Source organism: Macaca mulatta, chromosome 7 (assembly GCF_049350105.2).
Source record: "Macaca mulatta isolate MMU2019108-1 chromosome 7, T2T-MMU8v2.0, whole genome shotgun sequence".
In the NCBI taxonomy this organism is placed as follows: Eukaryota; Metazoa; Chordata; class Mammalia; order Primates; family Cercopithecidae; genus Macaca; species Macaca mulatta.
The window spans coordinates 60,265,904-60,280,169 of NC_133412.1; the positions used below are offsets into that span (position 1 = coordinate 60,265,904).

At 49.7% G+C, this 14,266-nt stretch overlaps 1 protein-coding gene across 1 annotated transcript; it reads right to left on the reverse strand.

Annotated features, from left to right (window-relative positions):
• Positions 1–4,519: 4,519 nt before the first annotated feature.
• Positions 4,520–9,723, reverse strand: MEX3B (mex-3 RNA binding family member B). Its single transcript, XM_001110186.5, has 2 exons — positions 8,170–9,723; positions 4,520–7,342 (listed from the first exon to the last, which is right to left on the reverse strand). The coding sequence occupies exons 1-2, from the start codon at positions 8,435–8,437 to the stop codon at positions 5,892–5,894; spliced, it is 1,719 nt and encodes a 572-aa protein (XP_001110186.2). The 5' UTR covers positions 8,438–9,723; the 3' UTR covers positions 4,520–5,891.
• Positions 9,724–14,266: the final 4,543 nt, after the last annotated feature.

Consider the following 14,266-nt stretch of genomic DNA (forward strand, 5'->3'; position numbering starts at 1 on the left):
AATTCTTTTTTTTTTTTTTTTTTTTTTTTTGAGACGGAGTCTCGCTGTCTGCCAGGCTGGATTTCGGCTCACTGCAACCTCTGCCTCCTGGGTTCACACTATTCTCCTGCCTCAGCCTCCCGAGTAGCTGGGACTACAGGCACCCGCCACCATGCCGAGCTAATTTTTTGTATTTTTAGTAGAGACGGGGTTTCACTGTGTTAGCCAGGATGGTCTCGATCTCCTGACCTCGCGATCCGCCCACCTCGGCCTCCCAAAGTGCTGGGATTACAGGCGTGAGTCACCGCGCCCAGCCCAGATCCTGCAATTCTAATACATGCTCTGAAAAATGAAGTCAATTAAAAAAAAAAAAAAATCAGTCAAACAAAGACCTTGGCATTCAGGAGACCAAACAATTGACTACATTACACTTTTCAGTCAGGGTTCTGGCATCTTTTAGTCACTTTCTAAATTAGTTCATGTGACATTTTTATTGAGATTTTTTAAAAGAGAGATTTCTGTATTCATTTTCTTCTCATCCAGTGGTAATTTTTCTTTGTCCACCTGAAAAGAATACATTAGAGAATAATGTTTGATTGTTCACAAGGCAGTCAAGCCTTTATTTAGAATTAATGTCAAAGAAATGCCGTGCCTATGAGGTGCTGTTCACGTTCATGGTTCTCCTCATGTGGCCTGGCCGCATCACAGCAACTCAGTGGGGCTTCATTTTTCAAGTCAGTTTCACGTTATCACTAAAAGGAACATCATTCTCATAGTTGACTATTTTGTGACAAACGAGTGCTTGCTTTTTCTCAAAATACCTCCTATAAAAGCCTTTTTTTTTTTTTTTTTTTTTTCTGAAGTGGTAAAGATAGAAGCATTGGGTAGACCCAAGTTGGAGTCCTATGTCCAACATTTATTGACTGTGTGGCCTTAGGTAAGTAATGTAACTTCTACCTCAGTTTCCTTATCTTTGAAATGAGTTTACTCAGACCTGCCCCATTGGATTGGACCAATGTCAAGTAAAGTGCTTGGGTCAGAGTGAGAGCCTCAGTAAACTATAGAAATTATCATTGACCTTCCCTGAGCCAATGTAAGTGATGCTTAACTCTTCCCACTCTCCCTTCCTGGAAAGCCGGTTGGTCTCAACAGTGGGGGAAGAGATCCTTTAACACTTTAAGCATCACTTGTGGGCAAGGTCAGGTTTGACTAGGTCCGGGAAGGGAGGAAGCCAAAGGGGAGGCAGTGTTCAGTGTTAGAAGGGCCCTTTTTCCCCAGCCAGGGAGGGAATTACTCTTTTACGGCGAAAAAGAGTGAGTGTGCCCAATGCAAATTCCCTCCCTTCCCGAGTTACCTTGCCCCAACAAAGCTTCTGGACTACTACTCCTAGTCACTGCATTGGCCAGCAGGCTCAAAACCCACTTGAGAGAAGACAAATTTGTTCATATTTTGTTTGCTTGTGTGTTTGTTTGTTTGAGACAGAGTCTCGCTCTGTTCCCCAGGGTGGAGGGCAGTGGCGGGATCTCTGCTCACTGCAAGCTCCGCCTCCCGGGTTCGTTCACGCCATTCTCCTGCCTCAGCCTCCCCAGTAGCTGGGGCTACAGGCGCCTGCCACCACGCCCGGCTAATTTTTTGTATGTTTATTAGAGATGGGGTTTCACCGTGTTTGCCAGGATGGTCTCGATCTCCCGACCTCGTGATCCGCCCCCCTAGACCTCCCAAATTTACAGGCCTGAGACACTGCACCTGGTCAAATTTGTTCATATTTCTTAGAAAGATAAGACTTAAGAGATAAGAGCTCTGCATCACTTAGTGACTGAAATTCACTGAGGATATCAGAACTTTTCCCAAGAGCCCATTTTGGTAGTATAAGGAGTACCCATGAAATAGGGAAAGGGGAAGAGATGCTAGCACAGATCCACTTGGAAATTTCTCAGTACATTTTATCTCATAGTTACAGGAAGCCGAACAAAACATAAAGAGGCCAGCTAGATTAGGAAACAGAGGTTTGATTCTGGGTAAGGGGGCTTGGGACTGTGTTTTGAGTAATATTTGTTTTACTGCAAATAGGCACAGTAAAATATCAGGGCTGCCTGCCTCATGGTTGCAGAAAGGCTCACAGGAGAGAATGGAAATAAGAATGCTTTGAGCATTCCATGTAATCATTACTATCATTCATTGGGCACAATCTACCACTAGGGTGAAAAAAAGAGTCCCTTTGTTGTGACCTCCTATGCTCAGACATCAGCCTTGACCTTGCCTACAATGTTCCTGATATAGAGCCACACTGGGTCATGGGTAATCCTAGACCGCCTTTAGGCATGTAAATGCTGGAAGAAATCCACCAATTTCAAGGCAATGAATGAAGGGAGCAGAAAGATACATTTGCTTCCTCTACATCAGGGTTTCTCATCCCTGAGCTGGATAATTCCGTGTGTGGGGGCTGTCCTGTGCAATGTAGGATGTTTAGCACCATCCCTAGCCTCTACCCACTAAATGTCAGTACAATTACCCATTTTTATCATAAGCAAAAATGTCTCCAGAGATTGTCAGAATGGAGGGGTGCAAAATCATCCCCTCCCCTATCTCCACTGAAAGCTATTCTACCTAAAGAAATAAAACATGGAACAGTAATTAGGGGAAAAGATGTCTGTTAGCTGGTATTTTGTTGCTGCAGAAAGACAGATTTCAGAGGGGTGGAGAAGTAGAAAAGAAAGCTGCTGGTAGTTGGAGGACATGAATGTGGCACCTCTCGTCTTTCTGGCCAGAGGACTGTCACCTCCACAGCCAATGGTCATGTCCATGGAAGTCACCTGGGGAAGCTGGAGGAGGGGACAAAAGGTTTAACTCAAACCAAAAGTGACTGCCATCTATAATATTAGCATGTGCCCACATCCCCTGCTGGTAACAGGGACCTGGGCTTAGCAGGGGAGACCCATGTTAGAGAGCAGGTTCTCCTCTCAAGAATCCTAATTTTATTAATAATATATCCCCAAACTTTTTTTGTCAACAAAGAGAACCTCTCACTATAAAGAAAAAAAAAATACAGGCCATCGTAAGGTATGTTGGCAGTCTCAACATCTGATCTTTCTTCATTTCCCAAAGTGGCACATGGACCACAAAAAAATCTTATATGAATGAGTAAGGGCCCATTAGATAGATATCAACCAATCAAGGCTTTATTATTTTTTCCTTGCATTGTCTGTAATTATTCTGCTAAAGCAGAAAAGCAAAGTTACATGACTAAAGAAAGTTACATGCAAAAAGAATCTTCGTTCTGTTCTAGGCATTTCCAGACAGCTGAAGGAAAGGGGGACTTGGACATGGTGACATTTCCCCTTGCCAGGCCTCAGCTAACCTCCAGTCCTTGAGAGAGAAGCAAAGGGGGTAAACACTGCCTGGGAACTTTCCAGGGCTGAAGATGATGCCAGAAATTTTCCAAGCAGAGCCACTCCTTTTACTCCTCCCACCCCGAAGTCCTGTCTACTGCCTTCACATAGCATCACATAAACCAACTGAATCAGGAGCTATGTAGTAAAAATTAACACAAAGGGAAGAGGGACTACACCAAGATCGATTTATACTAGTCTACCCTTCAGATTCACCTGCTGAGATGGAAAGAAATGCCTGCCATACTCCAGTCAGATACTGTTCTCCAGGGCAACTCAGCCAGGAAGTTTGCTGGAAATTCAGTGACATGCTCTGGTCATTCCTAAATACTCTCTAGAAGACTGACTTCAGGTTAAGTGAAAGCACGTGGCTCCTCCCCTTGACAAAGCCCCACAGCCAGGGAGCAGGTGGAGCCTGCCAAAAGCAAACAAAAACTTCCCTCAAACAACAACAAACACTTAACACCCTCAGCCTGTCAACACCAATTAGTCTGCCCTACAAGCAGAAGCCTATTAAGACCAGTGCCCAAATCCAGCAAGGTCCTCTGCAAGCAGAAACTGTCATCCTTTCTTCCTTCTTCAGCTTCCCCAAGGGAGTGACCTTGAGCTGAAACCAACTTCCCTCTGCCACTGAGCAGGCAAAGAGCCTTAGACCCACTATCCTCCCAGGGGCCCATGCTGGGTGGAATGATGACATTCCCTGGCCCTTTTTACCTTCCTAATATCCATATTAATATTTATTTTTGATATAACTTAAAACATTTCAATATTTTTTCTTAATGTTTTAGGCAAAATGCTGTTTTGTGGGGCTAAAAACTAAAACATTTTTTGAATATTTTAATTTCCTTTTTTTCTAATTTTTAAAATAAAGTTTCCTGAACCCCTAAAAGTATCATGGGCCCTAGGCACTGTGACTTGTGTGTCTAAATGGAGGCCCTAATTCAGTAGATAACTACAATTTTTAGAAAAAATACTGTAATCCATGGCCACCCATCCAACCGAACACAACCCTGGCCTGTTTTGAAAATCCATTCTATTCATAATATTAAAAAGGTACCTGGGAATTCTGTACTTCAACTCGTCAATTTAAAGTGATCCCTTACAGTTAGATTCCAAGTGGCTTAAAAAAAAAATCAAGTCACCACACAAGATACGATTTTCAATATTTTATTTATATAGAAATACTTAAAAAATGAAGTAGCACCATTACTTAAGTTTTACCTTTATTATGTAGAACTTTAAATGTCAGAAAAATAAAACTCTTGATACAATTTCAAATCTTGTCTCAGCAAATATAATATTAGTATTTGACCATGAGGTTAAAGGCCCTTTATCATAAAATAAAATATACTTTGTTTTTTAAACTTTGCTCAGTAAAGTACATTTAAGCTCAAGTAACGTCACCTACATATACATAAACAAGTGGTAAACAAATGTATTAAAATAGAAATACTAAAACTATAGTGGTGCAACAGAATTTTTGTAACTTGCACTGAATTCTATTTATACAAATGTTAGAAAGCATCAACAGTTCTTTTTGACATGTTTATACATTTGTTTTTGTAATAATATAGAATAAAATATGCTTTATATCACTGAATAGAAAATATGCTGGGTGAAGCAGATCTAGAAGATTTGTCTGAACCTATAAAATCTCCATCCCAACAGAATACTGTTCAAAACATTACACATTTTATGGTTTGTAATTCCGTCACAATTGTGTGATTATTAAAATAATACAGTGTTCTTTGCCATAAGGCCATACTAAAATAAAAAGATTTAACCCAGCTACAAAAAAGTTCACTGAACTTAAATTAAAATACTTGTAAACATCTTTGCAATATGAAATATAATTTTTCAAGTCAAAAAAGAATAAAATACTTCAATCTGTATTAATGCAATTTCTCTTTAAAACTTTTAAATGTTTTTAATATATAAGAGATATGTTACAGTTTCTTTAACTTTAATAAAGCTGCAGTATCCTGGTTTCACAGGAACTCCTGGCCCTTCCACGAACATTCAAAAAGGATCCACTGTGTTCTATAGTAAGTATCATAGGAACCCACCCACAAAGGGGAACACACTAAACAGTCCACACATCCCACAGCACTACTATCATCTTCATCATCATTACTGTTCATTTTTTCCTACTTTAAGAAAATGGAAAACTTGTGGGGTTTTCTTCTTTTGGAAGCTTCCTATTAAGTACAGTGTAAAAACTATCATTACTAGAATGTCGCCGTTCCTATTATTTATAGAGCATGCATTTCAGGTGTTCAGAGGTTTCCCAGGCTACAGTACTCTTGATGCAGATATCCTGGCAAATTCCTTTACTTAAAAATTAAATTTTAAAAATGAGCGGATACTACAGCTTTCCAAGCTCCTCTCGGATCTCAAGAGTGTTGGTGGGGCCGGGAAGGAGAAAGGGGCGGGGGCACCAGGGAGGCAGGCGAGCGCTGGGGAATGAGGATGGGGAGGAGTTCCCCCTTCCCCCCGCACGGTGCGCATTAGCGCCCGCTGCCTTCAAGAAAAGATGCGGATGGCCTGAGTGACCGCGGTGTGGCAGACCGGGCACTCGGGCTCGCTCTTCTCACAGATGCGGTTGGCGCACTCCATGCAGAAGAGGTTGTGGCCACAGGGCACCAGCGCGGCGATCACTTCGCTCTCGAAGCACACGGAGCAGTCGCGGCTGCCTTTACGCCGAAGCCCGGAGGAAGAGGATGAAGAGCTGGAGGAGGAGCTGGACGAAGAGGAGGAGCCCGACGTGTCCGACGGCTGCAAACCAGGCAGCTGCGCCCCCAGCCCGTTTGCATAAGCGGCGTAGGCCAGGCCTCCTCCGCCTGGGTCGCTGCGCACCCGGCGAGCCAGGTGGTGCTCTCCCGCCCCCGGGGCCATGTGCAAGGGCGGGGACAGGCGCGGGCAGCTGGTGCCAGGGTGCAGCCGGCGGTGCACCAATAGCCCCAGGTTGGCGTTGGAGGGCGCACTGGCGCCACCCCCAGGAAAGACCACGGAGGAGGAAGAAGCAGACGAAGATGCAGAGGAAGAGCAGGAAGATGATACGGGAGCTGCAGGTCCACCTCCCGGTGACCGCTCGAACTGGGCCCAGAGAAGTGGTGCCCCAGGTGGGGGAGCGGGAGCCGGGTCAAAAGTGGGCTGCAGCTCGGGGCAGCCGTCGGGGGATGGCACTGAGGCTTCCCCCGCTGTGTAGGTGTACCCATTGCCGTTGTTGTTGTTGTTTCCGTTGTGCGCAAAGTTCAGGGCGGGGCTGGGGGGGCTGTAGTCTGCCAGGCGCGGGGTAGCGGCTGCGCTGCTGCTGGTCCCGCCTCCGAAGTAAGAGTCTGTGGAAGCACTGCCAAGCGAGCTGGAGCTGTCGTTACGGTAGCTGGAGAAGGGCTTGCGGCCGGGGGTGGGAGTGATGCTGGGGGTGGGCTTGCTCCAAAGGCTGCCTGGACCGGACCCGCCGGACCCATGATGCAGGTCGAAGCCCACATCGGTGCCGTTGGCGTGGAAGTCGTTCTCGTCTGTGAGCTCAATGATGCCGCCGGTACGCAGAGCAATGTGCGCCTCAATCTCCTCTCGAGCGCGATCCACGTTCTCTGGCATGCCGGTCACCTCGAACACCGGCTCCTTATCCCGGCTGGGTGTCACGATGTACGTGTGCGTCTGTTGCTGGATGCGCTTGATCGTGGCGCCCTTGGGCCCCACCACGAGCCCCACCACGCGGTAGGGCACCCGCACTTGGATGGTGGTCTGCCCGGGCAGGTTGGGCGGCCCAGGCACCGCGCCGTTTAGTGCCGTGTTCTTATTCCGGGAGGCGCGGATCATGGAGAAGTGCTCGGCAGCGGAGATGATCTCCCTCCGAGCCATGGCCACATCCTCCTTCCTGCCCGTCACAACAAAGACAGGCTCCTCCCCGCGAACTGGGGTCTTGATGTAAGTATTGGTCTTCGCCCGCAGCGCTTTGATTTTACAACCTAGGAACCAGGGTAAGGAGGAAGAAGTGGGAGAGAGAGATGGACACGCCCATTATCCTGGGGTAACCACGGGGACCGGGGACAGCCCGCGTTCAGGACAGCGAGATGGCAGGACAAGAGATGGGCGTAAAGGGGGCGTCTCCCTCAATGACCTCGGGCCGCGCACGGGCTGGGCAGTGAATCCCACCCGCGAGACGCTCGAGGAACAGCCCATTGGCTACCTGGCCCTCCCCCAGTGACTGCAGTCGTCCCGAATCAAACCCGAGAATCCCAGAAAAGTCATCTGGGGAGATGCCGCTGGGATCCAGCTGGGCGCGCCGTCAGCTCTGAAGACATGGGGAAGGGGCTCAAGGAAGGCAGCTGCAGGCACGATGCCTCAGCGCTGGTGGACTGGGGGCAGGGGGTGGGGTGTGAGTCCTGGGACCCATTGTTCCTCCTCTGGGCTCCATTCCGCTTTGCAGAAATCCAGAATCCTCCTCCCATCCTATGCTCACTCCTCCTCCTCTCTCCTCCCAAAGGACTGATCAAAGGCCCCCTCCCCCAAGCATCTTACATTTGTTTTTTTGGAGGTGGGTTGGGTGTGGGGCGTTAGGGGAGAAGGCAGTGATTTTTGCAGAAGAAAGTGCATCCCGCCAGGGCAGCGGCGCGGCTCCGGGAGACAGCCTGCCTGCACTTTCTTTGTCTGGGGCGCCGGCCCATCGCGAGGCTCTTCCTCTCTCCCCAAGGCACCCCACGCCGCAGATCCCGATACTGAACACGCCTTCCCCGCGAAGCAGTGGCCTGAGACCCTACACCGCTCCCTACCTCCCCATCCCTCTTCGACCTACCTTGCCGCCCTACGATCTCGGCGACATGCTCAGAACTGGGCACCGGCACGCACTCGGTCATGTTCACGCTCTTCTTGCGCGGCTCGCTGTCGTACAGAGAGGCGCCCTCGTCACTGTCCAGCCCCAGCAGGGAGAGCTGGTCCAGCGCGAGCTGCAGGGCTCTTTGGTCATCCAGGGTCTCTCCCCCTCCGCTGCCGCCGCCGCCGCCGCCGCCGCCGCCGCCGCCGCTGCCGTTGCGCTCCAGGTCTGCAAACAGCGAGCTTGGCATCGCTCGGCCGTGCGCGCCGCGCCCCCGCCGGCCCTCGGCTAGGCGGCGAGAAGCTGCGGCCACAAAGGCAGCCGGGAAGCGGGTGGTCAGGGGCGGGGAGGCCGGCCGCCTGCTGAGGGTTCCGTTGTTTCTTCCTCGGTGCTGGGAGGAGTGGGTCGCTCTGTGCGGTCCGCACCGGGCAGTGGCTGCAGGAGGCCCCGCCTGGGTCCCCACCCCAGATCTGCTGGCGGGTGGGGTGGGGGCAGAGCTCTAGCGGTGGCCGCGCGTGCCCCCCGAGTGCCCGGCTGGCTGGCCGCGATGCCGAGCGAAAAGCGAGCAGGCGAGCGACAGAAGCGTTTCTTTAAGGAGCCCCTCCCCGGCTCCTCCACTCCCGCCCGCCCGCCCGCCCGCCCTCACTCAGCGCTTTTTCCTCCTCTCCTCCCCGCCTCTTGACTGAGCCTCTGCAGCCAGACGACTCCGGAGGGGGACGAGGGAGGCGCAACGTCACAGGCGGGAGCTGACACCACAATGCTACTGACACTATCGCTGGGGGAGGCGATTGGCGCGCGCCAGGTCGGGGGCGGGAGGAGGCCGCGGGTTGAGCGAGCCGAGGGAGAGCGCCACCCCCCACCCCCGCGCTCGCCGCAGCCCGCCCAGTCCTCCTCCCGGCCGCGCCCCTCCCCCGCCGCCGCTAACGCCTCTCTTTGTTGTCTATTGCGGGACTGGCAGGCTCGGGACACTTGTATGTACCTATCAGCCGAGGACAATCATTGTCCCCAAGTCTCCTCCCTCGCCTGATTCAGAAAACAAAACGCGCCCAACTCTGGTGCCTGGGGCCCGGCTCTAGAAGAGCGGTCCTTAGAAAGTCCCGTTAGTGGCTCCAAAGAAACCTTCCATGGAGCCAAAGCTTCCTCTGGGAGAAGAGTCTGTAGTCCGCCCAAAACGGCGACCCGATTACTCCGACATGGAAAACGGGACTCCAAGTCTTGGGACGCACGGGCAGAGTGACTCCCGGCGCGGGTTGTCCACCTGCGCGGGAGGGCAAGAGACACAAAAGCACACGCCCGCCCACACTGGCACCCGCGCGCGCGCGCGCCCTCGCGTCTACATTTCTCTCTCCTTGGGCAGCACTTCGCCCATCTGGCCCTGAAACTGAGAAAGGGAAAGCTGGCTGCTGCGCGAGCTCGGCCAGCCGGGCTGCTGGCGACCTCTGGAATGCATGGCACCAGAGTCCAGCACACGCCCGGCGCCCGGGCCGAGACCCTGCGGGTTCTGACACGCGCACGAGCGCCGCGCCGCCACCGCGGGAACGCAGGCCACAGCGCCAGCGGGCGCGCACGCCTGTTCCCCTATCCCTCCCCGCCTAGCCCCGCGGCCGGGCATGCGCAGTGCGCGCGCGGAGCGGGCGGGCCCTTTAAGGCGGGCGGTGCGGCGCGCGCGCGCGCGCGCGCCGGTCCAGTCCGCGGCACCGCCCCGACGGGAGGTGAGCGCTCGGTGCCCTGCAGCTCTTTGTGCGCTTCTCAGGGTGGGGGTGGCGGCAGAGGGAGGTTGCGACGGGACCTGCCGGCGAGGACTGCGAGCTGCGCCCCCTCCCGGATCTCCCAGGGACAGTCTCCGAGCGCGAGAGAGAAGGAAGGAGGTTTTGAGGGGCGGGCCGGAGCGGTGCGCGCTGCTCCTCTCCGCTCGCATCCCCCTCTGCTGCCCACCAGGGCTGACACCCCTTCGGTCCCCGCGCGCTCTCCTGTCCTTTGTTCCGGAAGCCGCCTGGCTCGCCGCGCCCTTTGCGTCCCGCCGCGGACCGTTCCGCAGAGCGGCTGGGCCCGCGGTTCATAGAGTCGCCCAAGGCCCGTACAGCGGGACGCCTGCCCAAAACAATGAGGCCATAGGGCCGCAGCCGTACACGGGCTAACTCCGGAGACCTCGTGGTGCCGCGGGGGGGGTCCCGGAGCTTGAAGGCAGAGGCTCCCCTAGGTGTGCCCTGCGTGACCGCGGCTAGAGGGAACGAGCGCTGTGGGCCTTGGTTTCTCATCCGTAAAATGAAAAAAAAAAATCCCCGCCCTTACCACCTCGTGGGTCGTTCGGAGGATTAAATGCGACAGTGGATGGGCGCGCGCTTAGGAATCAGTAGACAGTTCCGCAAGCGCCTTTACTTTTGAGAACGCGGAGGTGCCGCTCACTTCCCCGCTTACTCACCTGGAGCTGTCTTGGGAAAGAGGTGCTGATTATTTCCTTGGGGAAATGGGTTTAGAAGCCACTTACAGTGGTTATTTCCTCAGGATGTTTACGTCAGCTTCCCGAAGACTGGTGTGTGTTTTTCTTAAAAGGGAATGTTCGATGGGAGGAGGCAGGTGGGAGGATGGTGCTGAGTCCTCCGTGAAAGCCACCACTTAGAGCTCCAGTAGGAAATTTCTGTATTCTTTTGACCCGGTTTATGGACTTGGAATCCAACTAACTTGGGAATAAGGGTTCTTGCCGAGATGGAGGGTTTGAGTAAGGGGTCCTGACTGGGGAGAGCCAGAGATGAGGCCCAGCCTCCTGCGCTCACGCAAGGCCTTTAAACAGAAAGCAGACTGGAAAGGCGCTTGGAGCATTTCCATCTATTTAACACAAAGGGCTAGTTTCTCGCTTCTTAGTTCTGTTTCTCTGAATTTCATAGCCTTCGGATTGGGCCTACTGAGATTTCTTTTTTTTCCAAGTAGAAAATAATAATGAAGGTAAAGTTGTTCCTCCGCTGATGAGGAGCTGTGCACGGATAATGGAGTGTAGGGAGAGTCTGCTTCTGCTAGGGAGCTTGGCCACTAATATTTTCAGACCTGCCATAACTCCTTCTGCTTGCATCTGCAGCGATAAGAATTCAGATGGATTAATTCTGAAATGTGTTTAAACTTAGAGGGTTGGATATTTCAGAGGAGTCCCTGGGGTTGCCGGGTCATTACCCAGAAGGTGATTGCAACATTTCACCAAGGTGACATGCTTAATGTCATTCTTCCCTTCTGGATCCTGAAGGCAGGAGTTGTACTTGGCTGTAACTGCCAATGTTCAGTGAAATCATACATCTTCAGCCACATGAAGGATAAGCTGAACCCCTTACCATAGGAATTCATGGAAAGCTGCTGATGCTGAGGTGCCCATGTTCATGTAGCCCAGGTCACCCTCCACGGAGAGGAATACTTGAGTAAAACCTAAACAGAGATCCGCATGCTTTTCTGAAGACACCCACAACATCGAAGGCACTCTCAAGAGCATGGGACGGTGGTGAGAGTGATAGAAGCAGTACGATGTCTTGACAGATCTGGTTTCCAGCGCCAGCTCTTCAGTGTTGTCTGTCAAAAGAGGCTGGCATCCACCTTCCCATCTGCCTCATAGGGTTGCTTTAGCGAGACAGATAATGATAGCAAAAGCTAACTCGTAAATTCCCAGGTACCAAGCAAATGTACTTGGCGCTTTAGTCACAGCTACTCCTTGCCTTCTCTATTTGTATGCCTTACTGACTGGTCAGGATATTTTCCGACACTTGACTGCTATTATAAAAGTAACAATCCAGAAATTTTAATTTTCAGTTAATGGCTTTAATAAGCCAAGATATCGTAAAACTTGCAAAGTCCAGTTCTGTTTTTAAATAGATAATACATCCTAACCCCATAGTTCTGGATAGACTTTCCCAGGCTCCCTTAGGACCCCAGAGCTTAACTACTTTTCCCGATGCGGAACACATTCCCTAAGGACTTCCCGATGTGGCCATAATATTTTTTATTAGCACAAGAGAGAAGCTTGCAGAATGAGGTCTGGCAATATAATAGAGAATTTCAGTTGTCATAAAATGAGAAAAAGTAAAGCTATCACACAAAAACGAGATGAACAATGAGGCAACCTTGTTTTGTTTTCAGATGTCTCAAACTATTTCACGCACATCTTGCTTACTTTTACAAATTAAATAGCTTGCAAAAGAAACTGAAATCTTCCTGTGAGAACAAACACATTCTCAGTCAACTCATTTAAGATTATTGAGCACCTCCATAATGTATTATAGGCATAGAGAAAAGTATCGATTATACTGAACTGAAATGAACAGGGTGGCAGAGGGGCAGGAGAGTGTCTTTTCCTTGAATACTGGTCATGTCCAAACCCAGTCACAGAGCGAGATAAGTGCCCAGATAGTAGTGAGTCGACTTAGGGTCCTAGAAGGGCTTCCCAGAGGAGGGGATACCTGAATTGTGCTTCTAATGAATGTGGTGTGAGAATGAATTGAGACTGGAGCCTAGCACAGTGCATAGCATCTAGCAGGAACTCTATAAATACTTATTAAATGAGCCAAGCTGTACCATCTTGAAGGTGTAACTTTAAGTATGTACATAAATCGCTCAGTCTCTGGGAAGTAGCTCAAATGACACCAGCCACAATGACACGATTTTGAATAACAGTAATCACAGGTGACCCTTAAGTGCTTATCATGTGCCAGGAAGTTTACAAAATGCTTTACAATACAGTATCTTGTTTAATCTTTCTAACTACTCAGAGTCAAATACTTTTATTATCCCCATTTTACAGATGAAAGTAAGTCACTTACCCAAACAGAGGCAGATTTGCCTCCAAGCAGGTGAAATGAAGCTACAGGGCTCCTCACTTAACACAGACCCTTCCATGGCCCTGGGAGAGGTCCTGGCAATATACTTACAAGATCACATGAAATCACTAAAATTTTCACAAGTAAATTTTTTATTATTTTCCTTAAGGAGAACCCCTAAAATGATATAGGCTTCATGGTACACAAATCTTAGATCCATTATTGTGCCCAGGGTCATACAGCTGGTATGTGGTACCCCAAGCCTGTGATCTTAACCAACGTTAAGTTCCTTCCTGTCTCTGAGCTATACATTTTCAGCTGGAAGTTGGAAATATTTCCAGTCCTGCTTCTCACACAGGATTATAAGAATCACATGTGAGGAGACGTGAAAGCATCTTGATTTTTGATGTTCTCCTGTTGTCTTTGTGTGGTTACAGTGTGTGTGACATATAACACATGTAACACACACACATTTTTAAAAATGTTTTAATAATATAGGAAATGCTTTCCTTATGTTGAGTGAAGAAGAAAGGAGACAATGTGCAGTGTGTATGTATGTGTTACTAAACACTTAGCATTAGAAACAGTGAATGAATAGGCTACAAGGAATTGCATCAAAATTTTAACAATGGTCCTTTCCCTCCCTCCCTCCCTCCCTCCCTCCCTCCCTCCTTCCTTCCTTTGTTCCTCCTTTCCTTCTTCTCTTTTCTTTTCTTTTCTTTTCTTTTTTCTTTTCTTTTCTTTCTGATGGAGTCTTGCTCTGTCTCCCAGGCTGGAGTGCAGTGGCGCGATCTGCTCACTGCCACCTTGGCCTCCCGGGTTTAAGTGATTCTCCTGACTCAGCCTCCCAAGTAGCTGGGATTGCAGGCACACGCCACCATGCCCAGCTAATTTTTTTTGCGTTTTAGTAGAGACGAGGTTTCATCATGTTGGCCAGGCTGGTCTTGAACTCCTGACTTCAAGTGATGTGCCCGCCTTGGCCTCCCAAAGTGCTGAGATTACAGGTGTGAGCCACTGTGCATGGCCAACGATGTTATTCTTTAAGTAATGAGATCACAATTTTATTTGTATTTTACTTTTCTGTATGGTTCAAGTTATGAACATACATCTTTATTCAGTTAACTTTTTAAAGTAATACGTGCTGAGTTTAAAAAATTAAATCATGCTGAAAAGCTTAATAAAATAAAACCTCTTCTCAATCCTGTCCTTGCTGTAAATAGAAGCAGAAAACAAATCTAAAGCTAACCCTAGCACACATTTATATGGGCCCTTACAAGTAGCTTGAC

Excerpts from the sequence above, each read along its gene's own strand:
- MEX3B (XM_001110186.5), bottom strand. The coding sequence starts at position 8,437 with ATGCCAAGCTCGCTGTTTGCAGACCTGGAGCGCAACGGCAGCGGCGGC. Across the intron at positions 7,343-8,169 it reads CGAGATCGTAGGGCGGCAAG|GTTGTAAAATCAAAGCGCTG; the intron begins GTAGGTCGAAGA and ends CCTGGTTCCTAG.